Source organism: Phoca vitulina, unplaced genomic scaffold (assembly GCF_004348235.1).
Source record: "Phoca vitulina isolate PV1807 unplaced genomic scaffold, GSC_HSeal_1.0 scaffold48, whole genome shotgun sequence".
NCBI lineage: Eukaryota > Metazoa > Chordata > Mammalia > Carnivora > Phocidae > Phoca > Phoca vitulina.
In genome coordinates, this window is record NW_022589751.1 from 11,928,131 (window position 1) to 11,941,004 (window position 12,874).

At 37.9% G+C, this 12,874-nt stretch overlaps 1 protein-coding gene across 4 annotated transcripts in view; it reads left to right on the forward strand.

The window, feature by feature from the left end:
• Positions 1 to 35: 35 nt before the first annotated feature.
• Positions 36 to 12,874, forward strand: part of CUTC (cutC copper transporter) — a 28,935-nt gene continuing 16,096 nt past the window's right edge. The window contains exons 1-5 of one of the 4 annotated variants that reach the window (XM_032432493.1): positions 36 to 230; positions 3,056 to 3,127; positions 5,868 to 5,927; positions 10,471 to 10,680; positions 11,385 to 11,420. In XM_032432493.1, coding sequence (XP_032288384.1) covers positions 170 to 230; positions 3,056 to 3,127; positions 5,868 to 5,927; positions 10,471 to 10,680; positions 11,385 to 11,420 — 439 coding nt within the window. In that variant the 5' untranslated portion in view covers positions 36 to 169. The remainder of the gene's footprint in view (positions 231 to 3,055; positions 3,128 to 5,867; positions 5,928 to 10,470; positions 10,681 to 11,384; positions 11,421 to 12,874) is intronic. The other 3 variants (XM_032432495.1, XM_032432497.1, XM_032432496.1) reach the window with 3 other exon arrangements.

Sequence of the window (12,874 nt, forward strand, 5' to 3'; positions counted from 1 at the left end):
ACTGCGACTGCGACTGCGCCAACGGCTCGGCTTTCGCGGGGGCTGCTGGGTCTTGGTGTCGGGGACGCGCAGGGGTGCGCGCAGCCGTGAGGCGCGCTTCCTTGGTCGCGCGCGCCGGAACCCAGACTCCGAGGAAACCGAAGACGCACGAGGGAGGAACGCGTCGAACATGAAGAGGCAGGGGGCCTCCTCGGAGCGGAAACGGGCGCGCATACCTTCCGGGAAAGCCGGTGCGGAAGGGGGCGGGGAGGGGGCGGTCGTCCGACTTGACTGTCCCGGGCGGGCCTGCGGGAGTTCTGGCCAGCGGTGTCGCGATTTCTGTCAGAGTACTTTGCCCACCTCCTCACAGCTGCCCGCGCGGCACGTTCTGTCATTCTGGCTTTAAACGTGTGGAAGCTGAGGGCCTGAGAAGGGGCTTGTAGCGAGAGTGACCGGGCTCTGGAACCAGATGTGTGGGTTCGAATCCCGGCGCCATCACGTCTAGTGTGCGACGACCGTGTTCAAGTTGGTTAACTTCTTCCAGCCTCAAGTTCCCCTCGCCACGCGAGGCTACCAGTCCCCACCCCGTGGCATCGCTGGGACAGTTAGATGCCCAGCGCTGAGCTCAGTGCCTACCCCTGGTGACTGCTTGGTAACCTTTAGCTGCTGCGGCGGGGGTGAGGACTGTCCCCAAAGCTGCACAGCGGCCGGTGCCAGCGCTTGTGGCCGCCCAGTGCCCAGTGCCGAGTGCTTGCTGCTGCGCCAGGCATGGCAGGTGCTAGGGAATTTGGCCGACTCCCTCCCCCCGCCCCCAACCCCGTGAACTCTTGGTTCCGCCGGAGCGGAGGTTCTCAAGCTTTCTGATCTCAGGACTCCTTTTCCCTCCTAAAAGTTATTGAGAACCTCAGAGACCTTTTACTTACATAAGCTAAGTCTATTGGTGTTGACGGTATTCGAAGTTAAAACAAATTTTAAAATATTAATTAGAAACCCATTACATGATAGCACAAATAACATCTTGTGTGTGTTTGAAAAGTAACTGTCTACCTAAACAAACAAATAGAATGCCAGTGTTTTATATTTTTTTGCAAATCTCTTTAAGATCAGGATTAATGGAACTGTTAGATCTGCTTCTGCATTCAGTCTGACCTGTCAGGGAGCCGCTGGAAAATTCACTCCACTTGTGAGAGAAACAGAGTGAACAAGGCAAATAAAGTCTTAGTATTACTATGAAAATACTTTTCACTGCACAGACTCTGAGAGGGTCTTAAAGGCCCCCGGAGCTAACGGGGCTACCACACTTTGAGAACTACTGCTCCAAACAAATGTCTTTGATTCCTACAAATAACTTTGCTTCCTGGACAACTATCTTAGTCTGCCTTCTGTCACATAGCCTTCTGTGTGCACCTCCACGCTCTCCCGGCCAAGGTCCTTTCTCCTGTGAGGCAAATGGTACCTCAGCAGCACTGTCCAGTTAGACTGATGTGACCCCTGGTGTGGGTGGCTCTCCGGAAACTCTTGGAATGAATGCAGTGCTGTTGGTTAAGAACATAGAGTGGCACTTAACTCTTAAACAGTTTGAGACTGACAGTCTTCTTTTAAATAAGTGAGGCAGTTGCAATTTGATGTAAGCAGATGATGTTTGTTTTTCAAATTAAAAATAGCCTTTTAAAAAATGATAAAAACAATATTGGGTAGGAAAAAAGCAACATAGAAAAGTAAAAAGGGGAGGAGCCACAAGGCGGCTTAGTCCGTTAAGCATTGGACTCTTGATCTTAGCTCAGGTCTTAATTTCAGCCTGGCGGTTGGGCTCCACACTGGGCTCCACACTGGGCTCCACGCTGGGCTTTTTTAAGTGGAGCCTACTTAAAAAAAAAAAAAAAAGGTAAAAAGAGGAAAGTAAAAGTAATTCCAAATCTTACCACCCAGTAGTCAGCATTATCAGCACGTGGTGATTCTTTCAAGTATTGCATGAAGTATACATTTAATACTCTTATTAATTGTAAAAAAAAAAACAAAAAACACCTTATGTGCTTAACTTACAGAAAAACTCAAAACTTATTTTCATCACACTTTTAGTGTGAATACATGAATGAAATTTATGAACTTGTAATTATTCAGCCTTTAGAAAGTCTTTGCATGACTATTGTGTACCAAGGTAGACACTGTGCTTGCTGTGGGTGATGATAAAGGTTTCTCACATAAAGACCTTACTTAGGAACTTCAGGTCAAGTAAAAGTGAACAGACATCTATCTACATACTTAATAATAGGAGGTAGAAAGTAATTAGTATTTTTAAAAGATATCAATTAGTGTTTTAAAGAGGAACATATAATTTATGAAGAGTTACATGAGTTCCAAAGAGGGAGATCCTACTTTGGGAGAGAAGAGATATGGAAATGTGATTTAATGTTAGCCTTGGAAGATTTTACCATTCAAAGATGGAGCTGGCAGGACTTTGTGGGTTGAGGAGATGGCATAAGCAAGAGCAGAGATGAGAATTGAGTGGAACTGGAGATGTATAGAAGAAATAATATGTAGTTTATTAATGATAACTTTTTGTACATATGGTAGGTACCCTCCACTTTACATGAATTATTTAGTCCTCACTACTCTGAGGTAGGTACTAAAGCCTACTCTTGTTTTATAGAAAACTTAGGCTAAGTAACTTGTCTAGGATCACACAAGTAAGTAGTGGGGCCAAGATTTGAAGTCCATCCTTGTTCTTAAACATATGATCTTTATAAAGACATTTAAACATATTCTGAAAACATTGAGAAACATTGAAGAAAATCTGACTTAGAATTTTATAATGAGGGCTGTGTTTTAGGAAGATTAATTTGGCATTCAGTGTATATTTTCTTCAGTATAATTTCTTATACATATGTCTGTATACTTATTTCACAGTTCAAAGACATCAATTTAATAATCAGTATGGTATTTTATTGCATTCATGGTATATTTACCTACTTGCCTATTATTGGACATTGGTTTTGGGCAGCAAAATAAAATGGTGGTAGATTGGTCTGGATGGATAGTATCATCATGAAATTGCACTGTTTTCCATGTATTTTAGGAATGACAAATGGATTTCTCATGGAAGTGTGTGTTGATTCAGTAGAGTCAGCTGTAAATGCAGAACGAGGAGGTAAGACAAAAGAGAATGAATAACAGTTGGCAGTCCTTCTAAAAGTCTGAAAATGAGGGTGCCTGGGTGCCTCAGTTGGTTAAGCATCCAACTCTTGATTTCAGCTCAGGTCATGATCTCAGGGTTGTAAAACTGAGCCCCAGGTCGGACTCAGCGCTGGGTGTGGAGCCTGCTTGGGATTCTCTCTCCCTCTCCCTCTGCTCCTCCCTCCGCCCTTCTCTCTCTCTCTCTAAAAAAAAAGTCTGAAAAGGAATCCTATGAACTGATCTTGGGAGCCCTTGTGATCCTAGTAAGGATCCTAGTAATTTTTTTGAAAACAGCCAACCAACTGGAAAACATACTGGAAAATTATCATCTTTATCATCTTCTAATCTTACTCCTCCAATAGATCACATTTTGAGTCAAGTGTCCACAATAGTGCTTACCTACCAACTTCATTTTTTTTTAAATTGAACTTAGCAAAGACTTCATTTTTTTAAACTGTTGACTTAAAGATGATTTAAGAGTTTTGCTGCCATTTTCATCATCAAGACTTTTATAATTATGTTTCTTTTAAAAAAGATTTTATTTGAGAGAGAGCAAAAGAGAGAGCACAAGTGGATGGAGGGGCAGAGGTAGAGGGAGAAGCAGGCTCCCTGCTGAGCAGGGAACCAGACATGGGGCTCTATCCTAGGACTCTGAAATCATGACCTGAGCTGAAGGCAGACACTTAACCGACTGAGCCAACCAGGTACCCCCATTATCTTTTTTTTTTTTTTTTTAGCATTATCTATTTTTACCTCAAGGTTTGTTTTGCATTCTGAACCTGCTTTAATGGGGAAGCATAGAAATTCCCATCATATCAGGATCAGAAATTTTTAAAAACTTTTTATTATGGGAAATTTCAAACATATATAAAAGTAGAATAGTGTAATGAATCCCCGTGTACCCATCACTCAGTGTCTACTAGTTTCAGCACGTGGCCAATATTTCCACTATATCAGGGAGTCAGGACACTTTTTATAAAGAGCAACATATAATAGGGGTGCCTGGGTGGCTCAGTTGGTTAAGCATCTGGCTCTTGATTTCAGCTCAGGTCATGATCTCAAGGTGGGGGGATCAAGGAGTCTGCATGAGATTTTCTCCCTGTCCCTCTGCTCCTTCCCCTGCTCTCATGCATGCGTGCTTGTGCTCTCTCAAACAAACAAACAAACAAATAAATAAATAAATCCATCCATCCATCCATCCCCTGCTCTCATGCATGCGTGCTTGCACTCTCTTAAATAAATAAATAAATAAATCTTTTAAAAAAAAAAGAGCCACGTGGTATATATTTTCAGTTTTACTGGCAACATTTGGTCTTCATGGAATATTCTTTGTATTTTTAAAATGATCCTCTGAAAATGTAAAAACGATTCTTAATTTGGCAATAAAAAAGAGTGAAGTGCTGATACATGTTACAACATAGATGAATCTTGAAATTTATTCTAAGTGGAAGAAAACAGTCACAAAATACCACATGCTATATGATTCCACCTATATAAAATGTCCACATTAGGCAAATTTTAGAGACAGAAAGTTAGATTAGTGGTTGCCTAGAGTTGAAGGGCACGGGAGAACGGGAGATGACTGCTAAAGGGTATAAGGTTTCTTTTTGGGGTGAGGAAAATGTTCTAAAATTAATTGTGGTGATGGCTGCAAAACTCTAAGTATACTAAAAAATATTGAATTATACACTTTAAATGGATGAACTGTATGGTATGTGAATTATATATCAATACAGATTTTTATTTTTTTTAAAAACAAACACAAACATTTTTAATTAATAAGTCATATTGTCAGCCTGATCCATCCTTTATAAGCTTTTCTTTCATCTTTTTACCTAATTATTTTAGCAGTGCATCTTTTAGTAGGGTTTGAAATATCATACTATATTACATTGAACATTTACTTTTCACTTATTATCAGTATGCTTCTTCTATAAAGAACTTTCCCTTATCAACTGTTTGTTTATATTGAGGTTCAGTTACTATAAGAGGCAGGATAAATGCTTGCTCCTTTTCCTCTGTTTACTGATTTTAGGATAATGAGTTTATTCTCTATCCCCCAGTGAATTGTTTTATCATTATGAATCTAGATTTAGACATATTTGATGGTTTTACTCCACTATAGTTTTTCTTCTTACTGATTCTCAAAGTGTCCCATGTTTGGCTGGTACTAGCCTCTTCAGCCTGGATCCTGAGACTCTTTTGACATGACCCTATAGTCTGATAGTTAATCTGCTTTCAGCATTCTCTTATTCTTGAAATTACCTTGATGTAAGCTACTTAAAATTACCTTGTAGTTTTATAAATCTTAGAATAATAATAAGACTCTTGGAAAAGATTGTTATCAATGAAGAGTCAGTGTTCCACTATGGTCAACCCAGACCATATTTATTCTGAGTCACATCCTTGTACATGGAGAGGCAACCCTGTAATACAAAATTTCAAGAGACCTAGCTTAATTTGAATTAACTCTTAAATTTGACTATCAGTAGCACAATGTGGGTTGCAGAATATAGTTGGGATTAACAATAGAGTTTTACTCTAGTTTTATAATCTCTCAGTTTCTAAGACTCTTTGCTCTATGTTTGAAAAAAATGTTGTTTACTGTTTCATAAATGTTTATTTTGGACGATAATTTTTGAGAAATTCTTCTTAAAATTTTTCTTAATTTTTAAAAGTTTATTGTATTGAGCAATGCTTTTTTTTTCACATAGGTGCTGGCCGAATTGAATTATGTTCTGGCTTATTGGAAGGAGGAACCACACCCAGCATGGGTAAGTGTTTTCCCTATTTTCTGGTTGGAGTTTATAGAGCCTGGAGACAATGGAAAATATGTTTCATTGAGATCCTTTACTAATGTTACTGATATATTAACAATGCTGTGGATATTGAATTAGTTAGAGGTGCTTATGGTTGTAAATAAACCTGTCTATCAAAGATGAGATCCTTATACATCAATAAGTTGAGAGATAGATAGTTACTGTTAACGTTGGTTCAGTTGCTCTGCAGTAGTATCAACAGTCAGGGTTTTATCTTTCCATCCTGGCATCTTCGGCATATTGACTTTAGTCTTCATTTCTCCCATCCTCGTCTTCGTGCTGTTGTCATACATTTTACTTCTGTATGTGTTAAAAATACATACACTCCACACTACATTAGTCTTTATTATGTTAGTCACCATACAGTACTTCATTAGTTTTTGGTGTAGTGTTCCAGGATTCATTATTTGCATATAACACCCAGTATTATTTTTGTTTAAAGAGTCAATTAGGGACACCTGGGTGGCTCAGTTGGTTGAGCATCCCAACTCTTGATTTTGGCTCAGGTCATGATCTTAAGGTCGTGAGATTGAGCCCTGTGTTGGGCTCCTCACTCAGAGGGGAGTCGGCTTGAGGTTCTTTCCCTCTCCCTCTGCCCCTCTCCCCCAGTAGTGCTCTCTCACACTCTCTCTCTCTCAAATAAATAAATCTTCCAAAAAAGAAGAATCTGTTATCTCTTAAAGAGATTAAAATAATAAGAAAACAATCATGTATTTACCTATGTATACTTACTATTTCTGATGTTCTTCATTCCCTTGTGTAGGTCCGTATTTCCATCTGATTTCATTTTCCTTCTGTCTGAAGTAATTCTTTTAACATTTTTCTTGTAGTACAAGTATGCTGGGGATGAATTATTTTAGCTTTTGTATGTCTCAAAACATCTTTCTCCATTTTTTGAAAGATATTTTTGCTGGGTGTGGAATTCTAGGTTGATAGGTTTTTTTTCTTCTTCCAATACCTTAAAGATGTTTCTCCACTGTCTTCTTGCTGGTGTTATTTCTCATATGAAATATCATCCATACCTTTATTTTTTTTGTTTTTTCTATGTAATGTCTCTTTTTTGTAGTTGCTTTAAAATTCTTTTCTTTACTCCTGGCTTTGAGCAATGTGATAACAATATACCTGATTATAGTTTTCTTCATGTTTCTTGGACCTGTGCATTTATAGTTTCATCACATTTGGAAAATTTTCATCATTCAGTGTACTCTACCCCCTCCTTCAGGGACGTCAGTTATACTTGTTTTAGGCTGCTTGAAGTTGTCCCAGAGCTCACTGATGAACTACTCTTTTTTTTTTTTAAGTACTCTCCATGCCCAGTGTGGAGCCCAACTTGGGGCTTAAACTCAGGACTGTGAGATCGAGACCTGAGCTGAGATCAAGAATTGGACACTTAACCAGCTGAGCCACCCAGGCGCCCCTCTTTTTATATTAATCTCCTTTTTCTCTGTGTTTCATTTTGCATAGATTCTACTGGTTTGTTTTCAAGTTTACTAATCTTTTCTCTGCAATGTCTAATCTGCTGTTAAACCCACCTAGTATATTTTTCATCTCACACATTGTACTTTTCATCTTTAGGAGTTTAATTTGAGTCTGTTATATCTAATATATTGTTTCTGAACTGTTTTGAAGATTTGGAATAAAGTTATAATAGCTGTTTTAATGACTTGGCTGCTAATTCTAACATCTATATCAGTTCTAGGTTGGTTTCATTTGATTGATTTATCACCTCATGATGCATCTTATTTTCCTGCCTGATAATTTCTTACTGGTTGCCAGACATGAATTTTGCTTTATTGGGCCCTAGATATGTTTGTATTCCTATAAACATTCTCAAGCAGTTGGGTTATTTGGAAACAGTTTGTTCCTTTTGGTTATTGCCTTTAAAATTTGTTAAGCAGGCCTGGAACAGTGGTCAGTCTGGAGTTAATTATTCCTATTACTGAAGCAAGACCCTTCTGTGTACTCTACCCACTGCCCCATGAATCTTCAAATTTTCCTATCTGCCTGTTGGGAATAGGCATTGTTTTTGGCCTGACAGGTGTGAATGAAAGGCATTGTTTCTTTCTAATTCTTTTCAGTGGATTTTTCTCTGGCTTTGTATGGTTTCCTTGCATATATGCATTCATTAGTACTGAGCTGAATATTGGAGGGAGATTATCTGCAAATCTCCAAAATTCTCTTTCTCTCCTCCCTGGTGCTCTTTGCTGGGAACTCTAGTCACTTGGTCTCCCTGGACTCTCAGCTTTGTCTCTTCAACTCAGAATTCTCTGGCCTCTACCTCGGTTCCCCCTTTCTTGGCTGCAGCCTAGAAAACCCTCAAGGTAGTAATTTGGGTCAGTTATAGAGCTGACTTCATTTGTTTCCCTTCTTTCAGGCATCATTGTTTTTTGTTGCTTGACACACAATCTCTTGCAAACCATTGTTTCATATATTTTTCATATTCATGTGTGTTTTTTGGTTATTATTGGTGGGAGGGCAAATCCAGTCCCTGTTACTCTTGTCTTGGTCAAAAGCAGAAGTCTCTGTATGAATTTTTGACTCTTCCATGTTATTCTAAGGTTGATGATAGCATTATTTAGTATAAAGGGTTTATATATGCAATAGCTCTTTGGAATCTTCTCACTAAAGGAAGGCATTCCCTGGCCATTCTGTGAAATCTCTAGAACATAGCTAAATTTGAGTGCAATCTGTTTTTTGTAACAGCAATCATGATTCATTGCTTGGTATTGGGCATATTGCTATCCCATAGAAAATTGGGGTTCTTTTAGCAAGGAAAAAGAAAGAAATCCATTGTGCTTCTCACAGACCTTATACAGATGGTTCCTGATACATGATGGTTTGGCTTATGATTTTTTGAGTTTATGATGGTGCTAAAGTAATATGCATTCAGTAGAAGTTGTACTTTGAATTTTGAACTCTGATCTTTTCCTGGGCTAGCCATTTGTAGTATGATACTCTCATGATGCTGGGCAGCCACAGCTCCCAGTTAGCCATGTGATCACAGGAGTAAACAACTGATAAACTTGCAACCATTCTGTACCCATATAACCATTCTGTTTTTCACTTTCAGTACTGTATTCAATAAATTACATGAGATAATCAATACTGTGTTATAAAATAGGCTTTCCATTGGATGATTTTGCCCAACTGTAGACTAATGTAAATGTTCTGAGCATATTTATGGTAGGCTAGGCTAAGCTGTAATGTTCAGTAGGTTAGGTGTATTAAAGGCATTTTGACTTAGGATTTTTTCAGCTTAAGATGGGTTTATTGAGATGTAATTACAGTGTAAGTCATGGAAGATCTTTACTATTGAGGGTTTCTGAGCTAGTGATGAATTGTGCCATTTAGGTATTTTTATTTATAGATCTCTACATAAATCACAAACAAGTAGAACTTTGCTCTTTTTTATATAACTCTTTCAAAAAAGGTTTTGATAAGTTTCTTTGTTCATTAAAGGGTCATAAACTTTAGAACTATGTAAACATCTCTATAGTAAGTTCTAAATAGAGCTATAATCAATCAGAAAGGAAAAATTAGATCTTATGGAATACACTGGCAGAATATTGAGCCTGTTAGTTATTATACTTTCAAACGTCATATACCAGCAAAAGGATTTTCTTTAGTCAACTGACAAGTGCTTTCTTTTTTTGCATTTTATTATTTTTTATTTTTTATTTTTTTAAATTTATTATGTTACGTTAGTCACCACACAATACATCATTAGTTTTTGATGTGGTGATCCACGATTCATTGTTTTCGTATAACACCCAGTGCTCCATGCAGTACACGACAAGTGCTTTTAAAAATGCAGTAAATGCCTTCACTTTACTAAATTGCTCTTTTTTACCCATGATTCTCTTATTACTTAACTTCCATTATATGCACATTTTTTTTTAAGATTTTATTTATTTATTTGATAGAGACACAGCGAGAGAGGGAACACAAGCAGGGGGAGTGGAAGAGGGAGAAGCAGGCTTCCTGCCGAGCATGGAGCCTGATGCGGGGCTCGATCCCAGGACCCTGGGATCATGACCTGAGCCGAAGGCAGACGCTTAACAACTGAGCCACCCAGGCGCCCCTATATGCACATTTTTTAATTAATGTTGTCATTCCCTTTAGAACCAGATTTCTCTGGTTTCCTCAGTCAATGCTTCCTTTTCTTGTAGAAGTAATACACAAGAGCAAATGTAAAAGGCCAATAAATTTTATTGACTTCCTTGAGCTGTTAGTTCAAATTTGAATTTTATTTTATTTTTTTAAAAGATTTTATTTATTTATTTGAGAGGGAGAGTATGTGAGAGAGAGAGAGCACAAGCTGGGGGAGCTGCAGAGGGAGAGGAAAAGCGTGCTCCCTGCTAAGCGGGAAGCCTAATACAGGGCTGGAGCCCAGGACCCTGAGTTCATGACCTGAGCTGAAGGCAGACACTTAACCGACTAAGCCACCCAGGTGCCCATCACATTTGAATTTTAATTAGTCTGTTCTCTATTATTTTAGGTGTCCTTCAAGTAGTGAAGCAATGTGTCCAGATCCCAGTTTTTGTGATGATTCGTCCACGTGGAGGTGACTTTTTATATTCAGATCGTGAAGTTGAGGTGATGAAGGCTGACATTCGTCTTGCCAAGCTTTATGGTGCTGATGGTTTGGTATTTGGAGCATTGACTGAAGATGGAAACATTGACAAAGAGTTGTGCATGTCCCTTGTGGGTAAGGATTTGTATCTGAGACCAAAAAGCCTCTAATGATGATTGCATTTAATACTCCTGATATTGAAACTAACATAACATTGTGTGTCACCTCAAATTTTAAAAAGCGAAAGAAAAATGCAGGTTTTTCTGATTGCTTTTCAGTCACACCTGCAGGCACTTAAACTAACCTATATTAAGCAGTAGTTCTCTAGATGTTTGGGGCAGAGGGTATATATGTTCTAGTCCTATTGACTCCTAAGTTGAAGTTGCTGTAGATCAAGTTCTGTTACTGTTCCCGGAAGGTTTAAGGGAGGTTTACCTGGATTCGAAAAAACTTCAAAAGCTATTGTAGTTGGTGAGGATGGGGAGGCGTGGAGAGGACAGAAGCATACTACTTATATTACTAGGCCAAAGTATTTCTTGAAGATACTCAGAGGGGTTAAAGTAGTAGATATAATGCTGCGTTTATAGTAATCAGATCGCATAATTTTTATTTGGTCTAGCTAAGGAATGGACGACCATTTTTTTGGTATGAAAATCAGAGATTAATGGAAACATAGGAATTCTGAATTTGGAAGGCTATGATTTTATTATTTTAGTTCACTGTCTTTACTTCTTAGGAGAGGAAAGTATAGAAAAATCCCATCTAACATGGAAAATTCTGTGTATAGTAATCAGTGATGATCTCTTCATTTATAATGTTATTTGGCTTTCTTTTTATAGCTATATGCCGTCCTCTACCAGTCACTTTCCACCGAGGTGAGTCATTTCCATTTTAAAAGTTCTATTGAACAGTGTCAGTTTTCTTATTTCACCAAATGCCATAACCTTTTTATGGAACACAATACTAGAGTGTTACAGTGTCACCAGCTGTTTTCTTTATACTGACCTTGTTTTCTTTATACTAACTGTTGTAAATTTAGAGATGCACAATTTGAAGCTTTGTTATGAAAATTTGTTAAAAGTAAGTGGTGGTGGTGGGATATAATAGAGGGAGAGATTAGGAATTGCCTACAAGTGTATGCACTTGTCCAAGCAAGAATTTTGAGATTCTTTTTTTTTTTTAAGATTTTTTATGTTTAAGTAATCTCTACACCCAGTGTGGGGCTTGAACTCACAACCCCAAGATCAAGAGTCACATGCTCTTCTGATGGAACCAGCCAGGTGCCCCCTGAGATTCATTTTTATTAGATGGCCTTAGACCATATTAACCACCAAAAACCACTGTGGCCAGTGAAATGAAATGTACTGCCTGGCTTAAGCCAGACAAGACCATTCTAGGAGCTAGTGGTGCAGCCAGCTTTCTCAGATTCTTGGGCAGAGAGAGGGGTAGATATCTACATAAGAATCAGATACTATTTGGAAGGAGGAAAGAAGGAATAGATGGAGATAGTCAATGAAGAGATGTTCACTGTTGTGCACAAAACTATATTATTGATTGTCTACATCAGAATGATTTCTAAAAAATATCTGATAACTTCATGTAAAAAATATCTCTTACCTATAAATCAGGTAGTTCTAATTTCTGTACACTTTTGTCAAACCTTGGTTGGTAAAATGTAGGAACAAGTGTCAGTTTTGCCCGAAGAGGGCACTCTGTTATACATGAAAAGAAAGAAGTCTTAAGAAGAAAGAAGTCTTAAGTCATTTTTTTTAACTTGATGATATATGCTTGAGAAATTGTTGAATGTTTTTCTGGCCTTTTGAATAAGCATTCAAAGATTAGTGGGCATTGGCATTTGCATCTATTTATAGAAGATAGAGATAAAACATTTGTTATTCTTGTTTCTTTTTGAAATGAATAATACCACCAGAAAACTGTTCTCTTGACTTGCTGTTTAGCAATGCTTCTCATAAACTAGCAATAACTAAAAGATGTTAGAGTGTTTAAAATTCAGCCCCTTGAGAGTGGCCAAAAAGCAATTTTTAAATAATGAAAAGTAATTTAAATTAGTAAACATTTATCTGAAAAATAGATAAAGTTTGTTAGTTAGTCACCATACAGTACATCATTAGTTTTTGATGTAGTGTTCCATGATTCATTGTTTGCATATAACACTAACATAACATAATAAAAAAAAGAATAAAAGAATAAAAGTAAAGTTTGGCATGCAAAATAATTTAAAAAATAAAGATATCATGTAGAATGTATTTTTCTTTGTTCTTAAACTAAGAAAATCGCTTCAAATTTCTTTTCCTTCAATACATTTAAC